This window comes from Chaetodon trifascialis, chromosome 4 (genome assembly GCF_039877785.1).
Source record: "Chaetodon trifascialis isolate fChaTrf1 chromosome 4, fChaTrf1.hap1, whole genome shotgun sequence".
NCBI lineage: Eukaryota > Metazoa > Chordata > Actinopteri > Chaetodontiformes > Chaetodontidae > Chaetodon > Chaetodon trifascialis.
In genome coordinates this window covers 28,902,371-28,925,898 of record NC_092059.1, presented here as the reverse complement: position 1 = coordinate 28,925,898, position 23,528 = coordinate 28,902,371, and the positions used below count along the sequence as shown (strand labels likewise).

General features: G+C 41.0%; 1 protein-coding gene across 5 annotated transcripts in view; it reads right to left on the bottom strand.

Moving 5' to 3' along the window:
* szt2 (SZT2 subunit of KICSTOR complex) overlaps positions 1-23,528 on the bottom strand; it is a 114,599-nt gene that overhangs the window by 47,626 nt on the left and 43,445 nt on the right. For all 5 annotated transcript variants that reach the window (XM_070960564.1, XM_070960569.1, XM_070960565.1 and 2 more), the window contains 6 exons: positions 22,036-22,150; positions 19,537-19,624; positions 13,218-13,336; positions 12,802-12,966; positions 11,249-11,333; positions 2,395-2,568 (listed from right to left, as the gene is read on the bottom strand). In XM_070960564.1, coding sequence (XP_070816665.1) covers positions 2,395-2,568; positions 11,249-11,333; positions 12,802-12,966; positions 13,218-13,336; positions 19,537-19,624; positions 22,036-22,150 — 746 coding nt within the window. The remainder of the gene's footprint in view (positions 1-2,394; positions 2,569-11,248; positions 11,334-12,801; positions 12,967-13,217; positions 13,337-19,536; positions 19,625-22,035; positions 22,151-23,528) is intronic.

Here is a 23,528-nt window from a genome sequence, read left to right as displayed (position 1 = left end):
TTTGAAAATGTCTCCATCTTTAATGCCCAACAACAGCTGTTAGCGTCTTATCCGTCTTTTCTTCTCCTATTGCAACACCAACAGAGTATGATTAATGCTTTATAAACACAATCATATTAATAAGTCCCCAAAACTAAGATTTAATTTGGATTTATGGCCCTATGATGCAGAGTCACATTGACAAATTTAGCCTCCAGGAACAAAAATCTCTTCACATTACACATCTGTGTTCATTAATCAAGATTTATGTTTTCTACTTTGGAGGCATTTAATGTTTAGACCTTAAATTAAATAGCTGGACTATGACCCATGAAGTATCTTGACACTTATGACTGTAATTAATCCACTTGCACATTAGTGCAGTCTATACAATAAAATGACTCGCCACTTGCTGTAACCTTGTAACATAATCAAATCCAATGCTGATATGATTCTCAAAATGATAAAGAACAATGTGAAAACCAAACAGACCTCAGTCTGTTACAAAAGGAGTTTGGAATTCCAAAGTTTAACTTCACAAACCAATCTGACGTGTCTTGATTAGTAGTACTCAGCCCAGTCTTCTGTGGATTTGTAGGAGCTTTGTCTATGAAAAGTCTAAGTCTGTGAAAATAACTGAAGATGGCACTATCTCAGCTTGAGCTTGAACCATTTCAGACCTCATTGCCACCTAGTACTAATATGATCTGTATCTGGATAAGGAAAAACACATATTCATGCAGCAGAGATGCACACGCAGCACTTACCAACCAGAATCAGATCACCCAGACCACATCTGGAAGTGGTCTGACTCACACTGTGATCTGATCTCAGGTGGGTATAAACGACATTTGTACAGTGTGGCCACTTTTGATTGAAAATCAAAACTGTTAAAAGGCCAAACTCTGCCTCTTCCGACAGTAATACTGCTATCTCAAACTGCTCATCAAAAAGTTATAGACCAGAGAGTTATAGTTCTTCCTCTTCAAAGGATGATGAGTAGAGCCCATTCAGCAGCAGAGTCACATGACCAATGAGGGTTTGATCTGATTACCCTTTTACAGTATTAGCAACATTAGCCCAGTTAGCTTAGCATTACTGAGGCCTCCAGCTTCCTCCTTCTGTCCTGTAGTGTATCCTGATGATCCCTTGATAGTATCCTGCGTCTCTTTCCTTGACCTCACATACACCATGTTTGTTGACAAGTCTTTCACGTCTGCACGTCTGCCTCCCTAATTTGTATGTTGAGTTTTTATTACAATGCGGGCAGAACTTAGATAATGATGACCCTTCTTAAAAGCTGATGCCTGCAAAGACCTGTGATCATCTGTCAGCATCTAGATCCAGTTCATCTGCACAGCGTACCAGCAAACATTCTACACATATATATTTTCCTTACTCATCCCTAAACCATTTCATTTTTACCCCTATCCCCCTGAGCCAGCATTGTTTTGTACTATTTGTTGCTTGTGTTAGCAATTTCTGTGATTTCTGATTAAATGCTGCAACATTTTGATTAAAACCAGCTACATTCTGTGGTGCCCAGATGGCATGACGGCTACGGTGACCGCAATATCCACAACTGGATTCCAGCTGTGGACCTTTGCTGCATGTCATGCCCCTCTCTCTCCACGTTTGCTGCCTCTCTACACTGTCAGCTCTCAAATAATGCAGCCAAACACAGTGGAAAGATATACTCTGATCACAGACTATAAGTGATCATCTCAAGTGCTGTTGCTGTTTCTTTATATATTTTACATCATCACTTCATGTATGCAATAATCCCATTCCAGTCTTATTTATTTCTTATTAAATACAAAGCTGTATTTTTCATTTTCATGCTTGTACTGTATTGAATATTTTTATAGACTATACTATTCAGCTGTTTCTGTACTTTTTCGCCATGCCTTATCTTACCTTAACATTAGTAATGGTAATTGCTCTCTTGTGCAGAAATGTGACAAGTCAATGAAAACAAATGCAGACAAAAGAAGAATTATTTGAAACATTTTTTAACCTTCAGTTTTGCTTAATCTTATGTTTTATAACATTACTGCTTCAAAGCCACATTAAGTCATGGCCCTCATGCCATCAGTTAAACTGGGCATGTTCACGTTTACCAAACTTGGCCAGTGTATTCAGCTTCATACCACAGAAGGACAGACTGGTTCTGAAAGTCAGTTTTTCTCTGGATGGAGCTCTTGCTTCCTGCTTTTCAGAACTGTTTTGCACTTCATGTACCTCTGATATCCCTAACCTTTGTTTTGTCACTTCCCGTGTGTGACAAACTCTTCATCTAACCCAAACCCTTAACCGTACCTTCTATCTAACCCAAACCACAACCCCAGAACCAGCACCAGCCATATCCCAAAGCAGACCAAATTAAGTTTGGCTACAGCTCAGTGTTGTGTTTACCTGCACTGACGTTGATGGAGTACACTTTCCCCACAGTGGTCAGCTCATCAAAATTGTCTGGATGAAGGGGGATGGTGCAGTTATCTGATCTCGGCAGTCCGGCACAGTCCTGAGCTGGAACCTGAAGGGGGCGACCATGTGTATCCACAAATGACAGGGCGATGCAGGCAATACCTGAAAGATCAGGGGAATACATTAAAATCACCAACAAACGTGCACAGAGTCTTAAAAAGCGACTGCAGAGACGAATTATTTGCTTTCCCTCACAATCATAACAACATAAGCGACAAAGAAGCAATTTTTCTATAGCCTTGGACTCATTAGGCAGATATTCATTTGTATATCTGGGAAATACAATATTTAGCTTTAAATGCCATGGTGTCTGTCACCTTACACTTGTTGTCATAGTATCAGATTTTAAATTAGTCAAATCAAACACAAGTATCATGGCTCTACAACTGTGTGAGACAGTGTGATTACAGGATGATCAAGCTTTGACACGGGCTATTATTGTGTAAGCAGTACTATGCATAGAGCGAGGTGCTGCTCTCAGTAGTAGAGACAAGAGACACAGACACATAAATACAAATCAGTTTACAGCAAAACATGTGGCCACAAAGGAAACATATCAGTTTTGATACTAGCTTAATCATATCACATACAGTACATGTCACCAGAAGACCACATCGCTATCCACCCACAATGAGAGGGAAGCTGTCCTATTACACTGGACATCAAAGGAAGCTTCTGAGTGAATGTATTTGAACTGGAAATCTCCCAATAACACAGCTGAACTAGTACAAAAAGCCACACAAATCACTTTTAAGTGCGGTCATCAAAAGGAACTGAACTGAAAACACACAAACTTCAAATGACTTTCATAGTACAATCAAGATTCTCTAAGAAATGCTGTACATACAGTTTCAGATCACTAAATGCAACAATGACCCATGGCCAGTGTGGGCATGCAAAGCCATTTTCAGTGGCATGAGGAAGCAAATACTGAACTACAACGTGATGTATGTCACTGCTCTGTTAAATAATTCATTTGTGTGGTGTGGTCCCATAATGAAGTTGCTCAATCAAATTAGTGATAAAACAGACTAAATGAGCATGATGAATAATGCTGACATGATATGTCGAACCTCTGTCTATAAAAAAGCAATGCAAAGTTCATGCTGAGTGCTCCTTGTGTGCTGTACAACAGTGCAGGTGCTGTCACTAGTAACCACCTGAAAACCACATCGAACCAAGCTCCACACAACATGGACAGCAAATCCAGCTGGATGAGCTTGGGTTCATCGCAGAGGAGATTGAGCCATATGTGCATTTTGCTGTGAAAGAGTGGCACCGCACATCAAGAGTAAAGCCTCAAATGAAATGGATCATGGGGAAAACATCAAAGATGGGTTAGATAAAGCCGAGTCAATCAAGAGGACAGGCTCAGGCTGTTTTAAGGTATGCTACGTCCCCTCTTCTGATGCCAGAGGGGTGCCTGATTAGTTGCTTATTGTAAAACTAGTGAAGTCAGATCAGCAGGGACGGTGGCTGGAGTACTGAGTGGACCATGGCGTCCAGATGAATCTGCCAATGGGGCCAGCCACGGTAGGTTAGTCTAAGTGGATACAATGTAGATATGAAGCTGGCTAAGGCTGACAAATTTCTACCCTTTGCTTGGGTGCAAGCAGGATCTGAGGGCAGTTCAAAGGTACATTGGGTCAGGGGTACAGAGCATTGTGGCCAGTCAGGGCTCAGATGTATGTGTTTAAGTTGACTAAATTTGAATTACAGAAATTAACTTGGCTCCACAAGCACAGTGACTTCTTACAATGGGAACTCGCGATTTTGAGTGAGTACCGCTGAGCACCCTTCATCCATCCCACGTTGCCTTAGTAACAGGTTGCTCATGATGGCTGACAGTGTCAACCTGGGAAATGAGGCTGATGATTGCTACAGCACAACCTTAATGGGCAGACTACAAGTCATGGAACACAATATGTGACTCAAGGCCCACATTTCCCAGCACATGGACAATTAGTCTGTCACTCTGAGGTTATTCTGGCCCATTCCTATACACATATGTACACAGGGTGACATTTTCATAACAGGTTGATAATTCAAACAACTGTATTTTAGAAATCATAAACTGCTGCATTGAAAACAAAAGAGTGTAAAAGTAGCAGCAATCAATTAGGTTTGCCGGACATCACTTCCAATAGTAATATATTTAGACCTTAGGTTTATTCAACCGGCCTTAGGGTCCTTTCAGGTGTAAAGCAGTTCATGGGCTCATAGACTCCAGGCACACCTGCTATTTTGGTTCAGCAGTTCAAAGTGAGAGAGAGAGAAACAAATAATAAAAAATTGTTTGGTGAGGCTGTTTATATGATTACATCAATCAGATGCTATTTCACACTGTAAAGGGTTATATCATATGGTAAAATGTGACAGCAATTTATGCACTGTTAGGCATTTCAAATGCTGAAAAACTGCAAATAAAAAAGGCAGTGGTGTGCAGTATTAATGAGCTCCAGAAAGCCGACATCTCCCGCATAAAAAGGCAGAATATTGAGTTAGAACAGACCAGTGTGATGTGTGTGGAAGTGTATGCGATTATTCTGTAGCAGCCTGGTGTCACTTGCATGTGATTTAATGAAGGTAAACAGTGGACAGACGTGTCTGATGGCACTGAGCTGTGGCACAGCACTTCTCTAATGAGAGGCTACAGATTTATCAACATGTGTATCTAGCTGCCTTCAGATGGCTGCAGGGATGTATGAACTGAAGGAAAAGCTTTTCATACAGAATAAATCAGCTGTGGAGAACAGACACTGTCAGAATCATTTACAGATAAATGCAGACAGATTGAGTGCTGGTCCTGCTCTAATGTCAATTTTGATGCTGATTTAAACACATCTCCTGGCTGGAAGGTGTTTAATAGCTTATTTGCATTTTTAGCATTATTCTGACACTGGTGTGCATTTGCTCTAAGTATGCTATTTATGGCACCACAGTGACACTGCACCAGGGACAGTCGAGGTTTTGAGACATCTGTTGTCAGCGCAATGTCTAAGACCCAATGTCCACCAAAAATGCTCTGCCTCATTGAAAGAACTTCCCAGCTGTTTGTTCCTCTCCCCGACCTGTACAAAAAGTACTCTGCACTGGGCACCAAAATTACACATAGATAGAGAAGAGTGTTTCAATTTCAGGAAAATAATGAATGGTTAGAGACCTGCTTCAGCTATTCAGGTAGTCATTAATGCTTCCACGAAAACAGAGCCCTAAATATTGAAAGAGTATACATAGTCGGCTCAAAATATGAGTTGATATTGAAATACTTAAGAGTGGGGAATTCTATTTTCAGCATATTTAAAATATGTACAGTATTGTGGTTGTGTTGGGGTCTCTGAAGCAGCAATCAGTGTGACAAAAGCCAGTCCAGGACAAATTTACAGTAATAGCAAGGAAACACTGGCTCAAACACCAGAAACACCACACTTCATGCACCTTGGAGGTCCATGCCAAAACTACAGGCAACTCAAAGACAAATACAGTTTTTAGCAAAAATGTATGCTGAGGGAAGCCTTAGCTAAAGAAGGTACAGCACTGCAAAGAAAGGCCATGAAGAAAAAAGGACAAGAGCAGAGCACATGGGGCCAGCAGCAGCATGGGCTTCATCAACACGATGGGTGTGGAGGGCTGTGAAGGGCACAGAGGAAGACATGTGGTACCTTTAAACTGAGAAGGTGGGAAGAGTTGCTGAACCAGCTCCGACATGGTACCTGTGTCAACATTAGACACACCCAGAAAACAGCATTAGAGATGTACCAATATTAAATCCAGTCCAATTCAACACCAGTAAACTCCAAGCATGCGTGGCAGTTAAAAGGCGCTGTTGCCCCAGAGCGAGGTCACAGGTTAGGACCTCTGTGTGTGGAGTCTGTTTGGATTTTTCTATGTATTCTTCCATGTGCTGCAGTTTTGTCCCACTTCCACCAATTGCCCATAGGTGTGACAGACCGATGACCTTTCTATAGCACCCCCATCCTTTTTGACCAAAGAATGCAAAAGCCAAGTAAGGAGAGTGGATGGAGAAATTTTGAAGCAACAATCCAGGTGAAAATGGCTTTGCATTCAGTGTAGATTTAGTCTGCAACAGTGCCTCTTATGATTGCACCACTGAAGCTCATTCTACATGTAGCTGTGTCAAGGGATAAGTTTGGATTTCAGAGGGACAAAATCCACAGTCAACATTTCATGCAAAAATGCATTCTTAAGGTCAACCAAAGCTACCATGGGGCTCCAGTGTTGCATTTTCAATGACAGCATAATCCTTCTTAATATCAGCGTTTATGAGTTCAATTCATGATCATACAAATACAACCAAACAATGAGATGGGTCTGAAGGAGAATGGAAGGAAGAACTGGAGTTCCGAGAAGTTTGAAGCTATGACACATACAGATACATCCCACATCCGAACACACTCCTAGTGTAGATTACTAGCTAGTTTAAAGCTAATTGTCTGTGCAGCTGGAATAGCGGAATAGCTCAAAAAACCCTCCAGCAGTTAAGTTCACCCAGGGCTGAAAACTGACTGTAGCCTGAGCTTATTGTACTGGACTACTAGAGACTACCAAAAGCACAGGAACTTGATTTGGTTATCTCAGACTGCTGAAGCCTCACAGTATTTTTTATGGAATGAGGACAGGTGGTGTCTTTGACAATCTCTCACAGTGCAACTGTGCCAGAGAGCAATCCCTTCACAGCCACTATGGGCTGAAGGAATGGGTACAGCAACCCTGGACTAGTTCACCGTATACTGATGTGAGCACTGTCATTCCACTTCAATTTGTAAAAATGTCTTTAACAAAGCAACATTCTCTTTCTGTGATTGGCTAGACAGCCAGTGACTAACAGCCTGAGATACAACACCACAAATCCCACAGACCGGAGCAACAACCATCATTAGTGACAAGCGTGGGCAACGGGCTGTACAACACTTTGACTTGCTGAATGAGCTAACCAACAAACATGCTAATGTCAGTTTCCAGGCTAGACTGCTCATTAGCTCATCGGCTGCAGCATCAAAATTTAACTGCATATATCAGCAGCAGTAAGCTTAGACGCATAATGGCAGTTGTTAATTTCAACGCTGCTGCTAACAAAATGCTGAATGTCTTTAGCTCGTCAGCTACAGTTAGCAGTGAATGTGTTTTCACATTGTCTCTCTCAGCCGTCAATCAAATATGGACACCAACATGCCCATTCAGAGGCTGAGAGAATAAAGGAGCATTTCTGATTGATCCCAAAGACATTCTTGTCTTCCCTTCAAAAAAAAAATATTTGCCATAAACATAAAAATCAAAATCAACATGATTTTTAACTGAAGAGATGATGAACTGTGATTTTATCACACTTGAAGCTATGCTGCAATAAAGACAGAGTTACAAATCATATGTAGTGTAACCCTACCACTACTACACTGTAAGTACCATACTGCTGTGTCTCTCTAAGCAGATCTCCATTCAGTGCTTTCATCTTGTTGAAGCAGTTCATCCATACCAGTTAGAGCAGAGATGAAAACACCATGGTCTGTGATTATATTGATCTTTAAAAGAATATATCATATTTAATAGAATATTTTTATAAATCTAATATGTCAGATGGGCTTCAGCAGAAGTATTTATCTGTACTGTGCAGTGGAGTCATTAGAAAACATCTCATTAATTAGCTGACAGGAAACACAGGTGAGAGTCTGCGTACCAAAACACTGTTTGACCTGCGTGACACTGAGGTATTTCACACACAGAGCAGGCATCAGGTAACATCATATAACTGAAGCACCTTGTTCCGCAGCTGCTAAAACTAATGAGATGGAGTCAGAGCGTCTCTGCACAGCAATTAAAAAGTTGTTAGACAGCAAGTGGAATGAGTACAAGAGCAAGGAACAAGCTCTTCATGTCAGTGTCGATGTTTACGATGTGACAGGCTCAGAGAGGTCATTTTAAAGAGAAACTAAAGATGAGAATCCACCCTGTACACTGCAGCTAAGAACAGCTCTGTATTTTAGAAATAAAACAGAATGTGTTCATTTGCTAATCCTTTGTGACACATACTCCATTGAAAACAGCACAAAGACAATATATTTAACGTTTGACCTCATCAGCTTCATTGATTTTTGGAAATATCTGCTGATTCTGAATGTGATGCCGCAACACGTTGAGACAGGAGCAACTAAAGACTGGGAACATTTGGACCATTCCACAGGCAGACAGGTTGATAGTCTTTCATAAGTGAGGATGGAGCGAGGTTCACCACTGTGTGAACACATGATTGTAAAAAGGAGATTACTCAGGAGCACTTCTTAAATTTGTTGGCAGTTAACCCAGTTCATTTGTAAATGATTGCATTCTGTTTTTATTTACATTTTATACAGCGTCCCAACAATGCAAGTTATAAGATGCATACAAACGTGTTGAAATGACAGCTTTATTTGTTCATTTGGAGAACATTATTCAATGGAACATTATTATGGGAGCTGTTGTTGCTTCAATCAATTCATTAATTAAGGAAACGTTTACTGGGCACCCGTGCTCTTGCACTTTCAAGCAGTGATCACATGGCAAATAGCTGTTTGCCATAAAAACATTATTCCTATTAAGCACTTTTAAACAAAGGTGGGACAAACTCAGATTCATGACTGGACGAGTCCAAGTCACGTGACTCAAGTCCACACCTCAAGCCCACTTTTATTTCTCAGAGGAAGCAACAGTCTGATTTTATGTTTTCTTTGCTTTTGATTAATGGAACAAACCTACAATAGACAGCCCACCCAGGATAACATGCTCTTGAATAAAAGCAGCACTGTGATGAAGAACCAAATGTTGAGTTAAAATGGAAATGCAAGGTAGTGTGTATGAAAATGATTACTAATTATAGATGGGGGTTAATTCATCTATACTAGCTGCCCTTTGATGGGAGCTGCTGAAGGATGGCATTGTTATTTATCAGCTTTCCACAGCCACATTTTCATTGAACATGATAGGCCTTCAGTCACAGCTGACTCCAGCTGCAGCATTCCCCTTAACTGATCTCAAATCTCAGCAGATCACATGAGCATATTGACAAATGAGAAAGTAATGCAATATGAAATGGCAATGATCACTTCTGACTGTACAGGAAATATATAGAGAGGAAATGTCACACGACAGAAATTACACAGATTGCACGACCATGTTGGACCATCGCTAACCCAAAACAGCAGCCGGCAGTGCTCCTGCTCGTCACATAAAATCTCTCTGCTGAGGTAAACAGCACTTGTGTGTTGTTTTGAGCAGGTGTATAGCGAGAAGAAGGAGGAAGAGACGGCCACCTCAGAAAAAAAACTGCGCTGATGCTCATCAAGGAAATTAGCACTGTGAGCATAGTGAAGATAGAGGACTGTAGTAGTTTCTGTTATGCCAGACAAGCCGAGGAAAACGTGTTTACAATTATGAAGAGGAAAAGAAACTGTCCGCATATCCTGTGATATCACACTGCCAGCAAATCAGCAGCTTAAAAACATCAGCGAGGAGCCAATGAAAAACTCTACAACTAAGCCGCAGCCTGAGGTTACAGTAAAGTTTCCAATCAATTATTTGCTTGTAGTAAACAAGAAGAAATTACCTCACACCAATTCTATGAAACAGAAGAAGAAAATACATTCATCCACAAAAGGTTTAGGGATGATAATAAAGAGCAGAGAAAAGAAAGGGGATGCATCCAGGTTAGATAAGAGCATGCTTTGAATATTAATGTGTTTTCAAACGCCTGTCTCTTGTGATCTGGTGAGTTCCATTTCCTGTCCTCTGTTTTTCTAACAGTTTCAGACATGGATACGTTTAGGCTTCTGTGACTGCAGACACTTAACAAAATGTAACACCATTGTCACTGGTTCTGTTTTTCAGTTTCTAGAACTAAAGCTGGGCACTGTTCAGGAGGTGATACTGACTGAAGCTGCAGATACTGTCAGGGGTTGTCAGCAGTATGGCCAGTCATGATTGGTCAGATATGTCACATCGCAACAAAGATGATTACAACAAAAACAACAACAGCAACCACCACTATAGGCCATAAAGGACCAAAGAATAACCGAGGCTTGTTTGTTTGCTTGTTTGACAAACCAGGTCCTTATTAGAATTTGGGCAGAGGGGGCCATTCAGAGGAAGCTGAAGTCGGGATTATGAAAGCAAAAGGTGGACAAGAATAACTGTTTGTCTGGCAGACATGTTGAGACAGCAGGCAGCCAAACAGTGCAGCACGGGGAAGAATGAAACAGATGAAGAAAGACAAAAGAGACATTAATGTTTGCATTGCAACCAGTGCAGCAAATAAAGTGGTCCAACATGCTTGTGGGCTCTCAACAGCTTGTGTCAGGGTCACCCACAGTGTCACCTCATTTGACACACATGAAATGACACCCGCAGGACGGGACGTAGCAAACACACAAAAGAATTAGTCCAGGTATGGAAGCTGCAATGTGCCGATGCAGCAAGTGAATGTGGTGAAACAGCAGTTGTTCTGGACACGCGTTGACTCTGGACAATAGGATTGTGGCGTATCTTGACAGTTGCCCTCTGGTTGCCCTTTGAGGTTAAGGTTGGGTTCATGTCAAGGTGAGGGAAAAAACTTAAACTAAGGAAGCAGAATTTGACACAACAAAGGTTGCAGTGCCCTGGATGTTAGATTTTCAACATTGATAAATTCATTGATTGACAAACACACACTTTCTCACATACATCCACACACACAAGCAGCAGGCCTGAGGCCTGGTGGCACTGAGCGCATGCTGGTATAGGAGAAAGAGATTACCTTTGCCTCCTGTCCCCTGGCCTCCAGGTTTATTGTAGAGGTAGATATCACCGTCGGCCATGTCACTGCTCAAATGAAAGTAGTGCTGCAGACAGAACAGGAGAGCAAATCAGCCCCTGGATGCTCGAACCACAAAGTCAGCGTTTATTTCAAACATCACAATAAGACTTGTCAAAATGATTTTAGTCTCTGGCAGTTTTGCAGAGCTGGGAGCCTCCCATATATAGGATTTATTCATTTTTAATCCAAATCTCTTTAAATTGAGCTGTTTGTAGTTCACTTGCATATGTCAAACTGAGATCTATGAGTGCAGGGAGGCACTTTTGATTTGCAGACAGCAATGACTTATTTCAAGTCATCAAATCATTCAAAGTCGTTGGAGGACTTAGAAAAGTCAGACTGACTGTTTACTATGGTTTTTTATTACCTAGACTTTTTCACTGCTGTAAAACATGGGCACGCCAAAACAGTCTGCAGGATCGTGAGTGAGAGCTATCCCAAATCTCCATGTGATGAGTGACTGGACAGCTGTTGAACAGATAGAGCTTAGAATTTGAATGTTCTTTCTTTTACATTAAAAAAATCTGAGAAGATCTAACACCAGTGCCTACGTAGGGTGCACTGGCTGGGTGGGTGGGTATTTTTAGAGACAATGAGAGCATTTGTTCATAGCTTAGCATCGTAACACCACACTGTTGTTTTTACATTTTATGTGTGCATGAATTAAAAAGAGATTAATGAGCTTTAGAGGTGGTGGTTTATTTTTGAACTTGGGACAGAGCCAGGCTAGCTGTTTCCCCTGTTTCCCCCTTTAATGCCAACATAAGCCAATTCATTCCTGGCATAGTTAACACATAGACATTAGAGTGGTATCAATCTTCTAACTCTCTGTGGGAAAGTGAATAGCGCGTTTCCCAAAATGTCAAACTACTTCTTCTAATCACACCACTGAGCTCATTTTTGGTGTTTGGCATGTAAATCTGCATTTTTCACCAAAAACAAAACATCATGACAGAGCTTTCCTTTGTGGAAACAGAGTGCTGCAGAAACCGCAATCATAGCCTATTAATTGTGTTGCACCACGTACATTTATATACACCTGGTCTGCTGAAGTTAACACTGCAAGACAGGTGGTTTGTAAACAGTTAGGGAACAGCATAGGTATGTCTCTGAAATACTGTTTGCCAATGAGCAAGTCAGCTAGATCAATTACTCTCTACAAGCCAGCTTGCTTAGAGAAATTCTGTGACTGAGTGGGCTGGTTACTGTGTTACACTATACACTAGCCCTGCCAGTGGTCTTTACGTCACCAAGCTTCTGGCACCACCTATTTCATTACAAAGTGCAAAATAAGACCCAAGTGGTAAGAAACCTGAATTTAACTCTAAGGTCAACCAACTCATTCTGGCCATTGTCTGTACCTCAAAGAAAGGTTTGATATTCAGAGTTTTAGTTCTTTTCTCTTCCAGGAATTTATAAAAACAGTTAAGAACGTTAACATCTCAGATGCACATTATGTGACATGTTCTAACAAAAGTCAGTCTGGATTTTACCTTGAAGTGATGTGCTGTGTTGCTGTCAGTGTACTTGGGAACATGCAGGAAGATGAGGAGGTTTTGCCTGAGGTAGTGAGCCACAGCGGGCAGCCAGGGAAGACAGTACTGGGGGAGGCTGAAGGTCATCACCTCAGAGGCTGGAGATCCTGACGGCTGGATGAACTGACCAGACAACATTTGCTCAAGGCTTTTATCTAAAGCAATTGGCAGTAGTGTGAGAGGATACAAATGTTTTCTGTCTCTGTGAGAATAAAACCCATAATTCTTTAAGTATAAGCAATTACACATGACCAGCCACAAATAAATACAAAGAAAAAAGAACACTGTCTTTCGAGAAACTAAAAGCCTTTTTCCACCAACTTCTTTTATAACAAAAAAAAAAAAAAAAGTCAGGCAACAAATAGGCAATTTACCTCCACATCAGCTGGTGTCAGCTTGCAGTTCCTGACAAGCATGACAGTGATGATGTCCAAGGTGGTCTCATCCAGGCGTTTACGTAGCACCTTGACCAGCTCATCTGTGATCTCTGGACCTGAACAAAAAATGAATAAAATTACATTTTAGTGAATTAAAGGTATGTATGGCATTTAAGATCAGAACCAGAAATGGCCTTATTGTGTGCACATACAAAGAATTTGACTCCAGTTTAATGATGCTTGCATAGGAAAAAAGACATACAAAAGACTGAATAATAAGTTAAGTAGTGCAAAAATATAAAATAAACAGCAGTAAAGGCAGTAAGCAATACATACGGTACAATAATATATACAATATATACTTTGTGCAGGTATCTATTTTGACAGTGACAGTGAGTGATGAATGTACATGTTAAAAACTCTGCATTATTGGATTATAATGGCCAGACAGTGATGTTTTGGTGTCAGAGGGTTAGTGACACTGAATGAAAGGCTAACTGTTCATCAGGGTGACAGCCTGTGGGAAGAAACTGCGTTTATGTTTCTTTCCACAAGACGTCATCCTAATGTGATAGATATGCTTCAAACAAAGCGATTGTTGGATCTTCTAACAACCTTCCCAAGTGGCAAAATCCGAATCAGACAATCCAACAGCCACGCTCAGTCATGCTCACTTTTCACTAACGACTGGCCAGGTGTGCACAGGTGTGAAGTTACATGTTTGGAATCAAGGACGGTACGACTGAAAAGCTCTGGAGAAAGACAACAGTAGATCTGGAGTTAAGAGCTTTTCTTCACAGGTCAAAAAATGAGTTTTCAAGCTCATCTTTGTGATGCTTTTATTGCAGATTGACCCCAGCCTGTGGGGACCAAAACCTTTTCTTTTGCTTAATAGATTTGATCAATCATCTGGCCCTCCCCCTGTCCAGGCCTGCCTGCTGCATCCACCATCATCTGTAGCCACAGTGTACTGCCCTATCTCAACTAACACCCCTTTCTCACAAGATTCAGCTCAAACCTTTTCAAATCCTGTGTAGACCAATTGAACAGGGTAGTTGAGCTGAGGAAAGTGACACAGCACCCCAAGTACCTCAACAGCTTCAGGCCATTGGTACTGACATCACACCTGATGAGGACACTGAACAGGCTTGTCCTAGTCTATATCCACCCCCCCCGTGAGCACATCAATGGACCTGCTACAGTTCACCTATCAACATGGCATTGGGGCAGATGATGGTGTCATCTACCCCCTACTTAGATCCCCTCTCCCCAGGAAAAGGCTGGGACCACTGTGAGAATCATGTTTTTTTATTACTCCAGTGCCTTCTATACCATTCTGAGGGACAAGATTGCGTGCACAGGGGAGTACCACTACCTCACCAAACATACACAGTACGTGAGGATACAAGACTTTGACATGTTTGTCTGCAGCACAGGGGTCAGTCCTGGCTCCCTTCTTCTTTGTCCTCTACACTGTAGACTTCACGCACAATTCAACTAAAGGCCACCCACAAAAGTTCAGAAGGCTATAATGGTCGCCCTCATCACGGGGGGATAACAGGAAGTACAGAGAACTGACCCAGGGATTTGTGGAGAGGTGCTGGCAGAACTGCCTCCAGATCAATTCTGGCAAAACAGGTTACGAAGGCCAGCTCTGCCCTGGAATGCCCCCTCGACCCAGTGAAGGTGGTGAGAGAAAGACGGATGATGGCTGAGCTATCATCCCCGATGGAGAACATGTTCCATCCCATGCAGGACACTCTGGGCAGCTCCTTCAGGGACTGCTGCTTCGCCCGTGGTGTGTGAAGGAGAGATACTGCAGGTCTTTCTTTCCTGCTGCTGTCAGACTTTGCAATCAACACTTCTCCTAGTAGACCACACAGTGACAAATTCTCTCATGTGCAATATCAGTGTAAACTAAAATGTGCAATATCAATATCCCCTATGTAATAATAATGTGTCACAACCATTACCTGCTGCCATGATACTTATGTTTTACTTATTTACTTATTATACTGTCTACTTATATACCATATTTTGCTGTTTTTCTTTCTGATGCCTCTTGCTATTACACTATCCCCTTTTCTGCTGTAACACTGCAAATTTCCCCACTGTGGTATTAATAAAGGATTACCTTATTTTCTATTATCTTATTATGGCGCATCATCAGGATTTAGACATTCCCTGACATTGCATTAAAATACATTTTGGATGACAGAAGCAGAAAAATGAAGCGGATGGCAAAGCTGTTATTCTTGTGCAACCATTAAACCAAAAATGAGTCACTTTTTGGCCTTTTCTGTAGGTCAGGATGAGTCCATACACATTGTCTGGTCAATTTAAGTCAATAACCTTTGCCTTCACAAATTTGAGTACTGTAATTGGGAATTAAGTATATATTTTTACAGGTTAGGAGTGAACTATCATGCTCAATTATGAAAAATGTTGTACAATATTTGGAAGTATACTATAGGATTTACTAATGCTTCAGAGGGATAAAACATTCTTTTAAATTAATATCTACAATATGATACTCTACAAAAAAACTCCAAGGAGGGTTTCAATAAAGGCATCCAGTAATGTTGCAAAGACAGTGAGTTCAAAGAACAGTGAGTAGAGGGAACAGTCGAGGATTAAATAAATGGTGCTCATGAGAAACTGCTGATGTCATCCCAGCCTGTCAGGGAAATATTCCCAATACAACAGTGCCATCAAGACATCCACAGCAGGAACAGCAGCCCGCTCCAGCAAGTTTGTAAACTAGGGATACTCAGGCCCACATGTTAACAGTATTAAGTACAGCAACATGGATGAAGCTAATAAATTATCCATAGTTTAACAAAACTTCAACAGCTCTTATTACAACTTATTATCATGGTAATGACATGACGCTACTTGTAATTGGACTAGACTGAACACAGAGATAGGAACCGACAATGGCTTGAAGATGGCTTCAGACTTATCATCTATGCAGAGAGCAGCCTCAGTTCTGCAAGCTATGATGAAAGAATGGAAGGACAGAGACTTTGAAAGTGTATTTTTTAATCATTAGCTTGTCTCATGCATTTTAATTTGTGCTGTTGCTGTAATTGTGTTGTTGGCTTAATGGTCCAGGCAACTTGGTCCACCCAATCTTATTTCACAAAACAACTACATCCATGGTAAATGATTCCTATTGGTGTTATAATTTCTATAATAATCATAGTAGTAAGCAGCATGATGACAACTTTAACTACTCCCGTCCTGTGTATGTATTTGTCTATGGTGTGTCTATTTGTACTAAACTAAACTGTAAACTAAATGTTTATAATGTAATGCATGTTGTAAAATAAATATAAATATATGGGCATGTGTATTCACACTAAGTGATAACACAAGAAAATAACTAGAGGCAATATATCAGTCAATTATAGCTTGTTGCAGATACAGTATATCAGTATCAGCATGAATTTTAGCAGGAAACTAACAAGAAAATACAGCCCAGAAGTAACAAAGATATGTTTGTCTCCATGACACAGTTTGTCCGGAGTACTGAAAAGTGTATTTTCCAACTGTAAAATGTATGTACCATAATTCTTTTAATAGCTAATTTAGTGATCTTGATCAAAAACGTTTATGTGAAAAAAACAAAAATTTCCAATATATTGTTGCTGAATTTATTTTTAAATAGTTTTAGTTATTCCACATTTTCTTTACGGCATCAAATCCCATGACCCGACACAAGCAAGCCATGAATACATCTAAGTATTATGTGTGTGTATCGAGGCCTGATGTATCTTCTTCCTCTGTGAGTTTCACTGTTGTCCAAAAACTGTTTGAAACACATCATTGAGCCACACTGCTGCCACCAAACTGCAATGTATTTTCACTCAATCACTGCACATACATACACTGCCCTGCTGCCCAAAATCCTCCTTAGAGCACCAAATGTGGATTAATCCACCACTGAAAACACTTTGTCTCATGATGAGTAATGTACGTGAAAAACTAGTCTCCACTGTTGTTTATAGTTCAGCTGTTTTATGAGAAAACTGTGAGCTGCTCTAAGATGTACTAAGACTAACACTGCTGGTATTCGTCAGCCTCAGCCAACACTGATATTGACCTTGGTGTCAAAAATCCAGTATTGGTTGGGCGATGGTCCACAGCTATAGTATCAAATTAGATTGATGCACAGGTTGGATCAGATCCAAGCCTGTGCCCAAACTTTCAGATGCCCAGCTTTATTCTAATTGTTATAGGCATTAAATTAAGCAAATTTCAACAGTTTCAGCTCAGTCGAGAGGGACCCGTGTGGCAGACAGTGAGAATAATTCAAGCACTCAGCAGAAACACAGACAAACAGTTGTGTCCACTCCATACAATGCACACACCTTTGTAGGGTTTTCTTGCCCCCAACAGATGAGGAAGACCGTGTGGGCAGTATTATTTCCCATCTATCATTTTATGAGTCAAAACACAAGCACACAACTGATATGATTTACAGATGACAAACCTTGTACTATTATCTGGCCCTCACTCACCTATTTTACAGGACCCTTTTTTTCCACAAAGGATGTGTGGAGAAGTAGATGACAGATGCCTGCTCTGTCAGCAGACCGAGCCACACAGAAGTGCAGCGGAGGATGTTAGCAAAACTGTCTCCAACTGTGGCTGTTTTCCACCCCCTCATCACCAAGCTGTCACGGCAGTGGAGCAGCATCAGTCACCAGCTCGTTCCACTGAGGAATGCTGAGCGCTGCTTCAAGCCTTCATTTAGGCTGACATCCAGCTCCAAATGCCTCATCCCATAATACCACAAGCAACACGATTAGCCGAAGGCAGTTAGGGAGTTATTGAGATGCGCTCTGTCATGTATGTATGATCCGCCTCACTCTTCTTTCTCACTTTTCTATAGCCACAGAGATGAGACCCAGCAATGTTTGTTTACAAAGTGTCCACAGATGGAAGGTCACCATGGAAATATCACAGTGAAATGTCCATTTTTAATTTAATCACATGCATAACTATGGTAAATATACATGTATTTCATCTTCATAATGCTGTATTGTATTTAAATTACTGCCAACACCCCAACCTCCCCCTCAGCGATTACTAAATAAACTATGATTGCCATGCAAGCAGCTCTGAGGGACTATAATGCAGGCTGTAAAGAAAAACAAATGGTTTGAAGGACCACATGGATCATCGTGGTCCTCCTTGCATCTTAAATGAGAGGTACAATGATGCAGTTGGGAAAAATGAGGAGACAATCATCGGATCTGGAATGAATCAGGGAGTTGAATAAACCAGTGGACCAATGAAAATATGATAACTTGCTGATAAAAAGCAGAAATGCATCTGAATGCAATGAATATTTTATCAGATAAAGGTACAATGTCCTCCAATATCCACATATTCTTGCAAATCTTCAGTACTACTAACAACTTGTCTACATGTTGTTATGATTCTGTTGCAGCGATTTCTCAACATCATTCAAAGGTTTTTGCGTGCCTGTTTGATGATGAGCTTCATGATTTAAAGGGCAGGTGTGATATTTTGAAGATGTTTTTTAGGTTTATGTAGCTTTCCCAAAGTGTTATGTATTCAAATCTGAACATTCAATTTTGGTTGAAGTACTATGTGTACTGTGAACTGTGTCTACTTTTTGTACGTGTGTTGTCCCTAAAGGTCATCATCCCCAAAAACGGTGGTAGGTTTCGTTGTTATGCTGATGATTGCTCTAAACAGCTGCTGATCGTGATCATCCAACGTATGAATCCTCAAGTTGAATCAGTAACAAACTGAGGCTCTTGTTACTGGTCATTACCTACACTTTCATACAGGCGTTAACTGTATTATTATAACAGCTCTAACAGTCTGGTCTAAGAACTACAACAGTATTTTAGGCCTTTTCTTTGTCCTTGAAATATCACTTAGCTATAACACCTGAAGTGTACTGCTGTCAGGTCTCCCCATAAGTCCGTAGATCAATTACAGTTTGTGCAGAATGCTGCTGCCAGAGTTTTGAGTTGAATGAAGAAAATAGCTCATATTACTGCTGTTCTAAAGCACCTTCACTCCCAGTTAGTCTTGGAATAGATTTTAAGAGCCTGGTACTTGTCTATAAATCAATTAATGGCTTTCCCCTCTGATCCATTAAGTCTCTACTGCTAACAGCTCACACAAAGAGCAGATGAATCTGTCTGACACAAACTGGATGTCTGTAAAAGTCTTGGTTTTACCCTGGAAATGTTATGAGTACTCCTCCAACTCCAACTTTTGCTAATTTAAATATTGTTGAATTATTATCAGGCCTTATCAGCCCAGTTCTTACCTGCATTCCCCACTCCATGCACCAGCAGCAAGATGTGTTTGTCTACTTGTCCAACTGGCCGAGAGCCATCCAGAGAAGACCTGGAGCCCTGAGGAAAGAGACAACAACGGCGTCAACAACTTGGCACCAGCACTCTGACTACACCAATAATGGTGGTTGCTATTAAAATCTTGGCTCTGCTCCAGGAAAAGTTTAACGAACAGCTGACTGACATCAGTGCAAGGCTCTCTGAAAATAAACTCTCCCCATAGCTTGGGAAAAAAGAATTGATTCTGTCGGGCTCCAAATCCAGATTAAATAAAGGTAACGATTGCAAAACACATTTTAAGGAGAATGTCATCTCTGTTCAAACATCTGTCAATAACATGGGCTGTACCCCCATGCAGGGGTGCTGGTATGTCCTGAAAGTAGGAAAAGGGAGCACCAGAACTTGTTCTTGGCCAGAAGGTTGGTGTTCCTGGACAGGGAAAGTCAGAAGGTCTTGTGAAGCCATGGAAGACAAAACTAGTAGTCGCTCAAGAGGTAGAGCTGTTGTCCACCTATCAGAGGGTCGGCGGTTTGATTCCTGGTCTACATGCTGAAGTATCCTTTGGTGAGATACTGAACTCCAAACTGCCCTTGATGCTGTGCCATCATGTGAGTGTGTGAAGTCAAACTGGCTCCCTGTGGAGTCCAGAGTGACACAGTTTAAACTTATCAATGTTATCGTCTCAAATGAGTTAATGAACTTCCCACAGGTCAAAGAGGCTCACAGACAACAGCAGGCCCAGTGCAGCAAATCTGTCACTGCCATACAAAACTCCTTTTAAAACGAACTGCCAAACAAACAATGATCCAAATTGAAAATAATCACACGGACTGACCTGACGGACAGCTTTTATGTGTTTTCTGTGCAGGGACCTGACATTCTCATGTAATCCACAAATGTGATCATACATTCCAGCCAATACAAAACAAAATCCTTCCTCTGGCCTACTCTAGCTTATTCTCCAAAGAACCGTTCTACTTAGTTGGAGTTAAGAGGAGCAAACATTGCAAGTGTCTATATCCGTTTTAATAAATTTATCAACATCTGCTTTCCTCTCTGCCTCTGCAGACAACAAGGCAGGAAAATTCAATTCCACTGACTGCACTTCATGTTTGTATTTATACAGTAACCCAGTTCCTGCCTGCTCCAAAGGCACAGGAAGTCTGGAGACATGGTGGGAGTATGAGAGAACGTCTTCTGCTGCTTTCTGTAAGCGCTTTCAAAACTGTCCATCATCCCCCTGATAGAGAGGATCTGAGTGGGATTCAGGGGAAAATGTCATGGTTTCCTGCCTTATCGCCTACAAACTCTACCTGGCAGGTCACAATTTAATTTCCACTTCAGTGCATCAGATAAGCTACAGAGAAGCCCATGGATTAGAATTAAAGTCATCAAACTAAAACTTTCGTGTGATTCTCTGTACCTGGCTCACAGACAACTTCTGGAAGACATTTTATTAAAAAAATGCATTAAAAGGCCCAATAAAGCCACTATCTTCATAAGTCTAAGCAGTAAGATCTTTACGAACATGCTACTGTACGGTACATCTTGAGTACTGGAAACTCAATGGTCGATTTTTAGCTTAACGTGTTTTCATTATGTCTGTTGCCTTGCCATCAAATCTTCAAATGGTATCAATTGTTGTCAATTGCCTTTATTTTGTTTCTTTACATTTTCTTATCTTCATTTCCTAGTAGAGTTTAAAGCATGTTTGGTTCCATTTGGAGACAAACCGGTCCAAACAGAGAACACTGATCCAGCTGGGCGGCTCCTCTGTTGAGTGTTTGACAGTCATTAGTCTGATTAGAGCTGACATAAGAAGACCTCTCGACTTTCCTGTGAAGTGCTGCACGATGCAGAGCTGTTACAGCCAAATACATTCTGTGTATGTTTCACCATGAATCTTCCACAGAGCTTCTTCTGGCTGACAAAAAAAAAAAGATATTTGTGTGCAGCGCCAATTTCAGCTGGAAGTTGTTACAAAGCCAACGGAGGCGTACAGTGTTTAGTGCAGGAGGTGGTTCTGCAGCCCTTGGTGAGGGTCTGTGGAGTTTGGCTATGGGTGAGTGGCAGTGAGAGATACTTGTTACACATGGTTTACTGTTACAGACGCTGGAGCCCTTAACAGCCTGATGCATCGTTAACTGCTCCCTCTCTCTCTGTCTGTGTGTGTGATGCAGCAGCCCATACACAGTGCAATGCACAGCTTGTCATGTCGTCTGTGGGGCTGCTGTTCGGGTGGAGTGGATCAGAGTACAGATACCCAGATTGTTGATACTCTGTCAGCGAGCACCACACACTCTTCATTTGGCTTCTTGTTGGGTTGACCTTGGTTAAGCTGCTCAGTTATGTTTTCAGTTCTGCTTCATCCTGCTCCAAAATACAGTTTATGGTTGTCAGATTCCTCCTTTACCCTTACACTGTGTGTACCATGTTTGTGTGTTGCCATGGCAACCCGTCTGCTCACTTACCATAAGGTCATCAGAAAACAAGGGCTCCTGACTCCTGGCGAGCCCAATGGAGCGAGTCATGTGGAGATTTCCATCCACGTCTGAGTATTTCCCTGTTAGTGACGTTTCACAAAGTCTGGAAAGACGAACACAAGGAACAGGTGGAAGCTGACTGAGCTGAGAATAATCATGTACTTTGGGAACAATTCCAACTTTTGTATCATCCACTGACTATCATATCCTTTCTTCTCTTGTCTTTCTTGTCTCTTCCCAGTGTTTTCTATCTATTCTACCTGAAAGCACTCTCACTAATGTGCTAATGTTTCCAAGAAAGTGTTGGAAAGTACGCCAAGGTGTGCCGAGGGAAGCCAGTTCCAACACTTAGTCAGTAAATAGCTCTTAGACACAGAACACCAAAGACTGATGATATCTCATATGACTCTGACACTACTAAATGCATTGTGCCATGTTTGCCTGGACAAAATAGGACAAAAATAGTTTCATATGGGCTTCCATTGCTGCTGTGTAAGCTTGGCTAAATAACTGCCCTATGATTTACCAGAGGAGTGTTTCATAAAGAAGCACGGTTCATTGTGAAAAGCCTGGCTTGTATGGGCCAACAAAGCAGTATTAAGCTGCTTCATAACGAGAGCATAACGAGCAGCAGTGAGTGCTCAACTCAGCACAAATACCTGTTAGCGCAGGTATTCAGAAACTTTTCTTCAAAGTGACGCACAAATGTGATAAAATCCAGGCGTTAGATCAAGGAGGCAAAGAGAATCCCTCAAAAGTAAGTACAGTAATTATGTTTTTTGGGGCAAGTGACATAAGAGCCTCGATATAGGGAAGACACCTTCAGATTCAGACTGGCCGTCTGCACATCTATTTCTAATAGAAGTATATGTGTTTTATTTCTTTTACATAGAAGACATTTTGGAGCAAATTCTGAAACTACAAGGCTCCAGACATTTAAATATCATATTAATAAAGATCAAAAAAATGAAACAGAAAGGTTTCTACTAAAAATAGAAGAGGGGCAGACAGCTTTTTATTTCTGCTTGAATATTTTGCCTGCAGATGACTATAGCTGGGCCTTATTAGCTGAAACACACAATGGAACCACAGCATGAAGCCTTACACTAGTTCAAATTCAATAATGGATAACAATACCAAAGAAAATGAATTTGTCGTGTACAAATGTTTCTCTAATGGCGTGCTAAAAAAAGGCCATTTCTTGTATTTCTCTAGATAAATATCTACATTTAAATTCAGGCAATCAATACTTACGTCATCTATTTTCATACTTTGGGTATATTTATCTTTATATTGAAGCCATTTTCTATTTTTAGCACTATCACCACTGAAGCAGCATTCCCTTGTTTCTAGAGTGTCATTGGCTATATAAAGTGCCAGACATCTGCACAATCAGTTGCAATTGGCTCAAACTTTACGTAAAAGAAATGAACAAAGCCCTTAGTCTCAACTTGGACTCTTCTTGGCTCATGTCAGTTGTA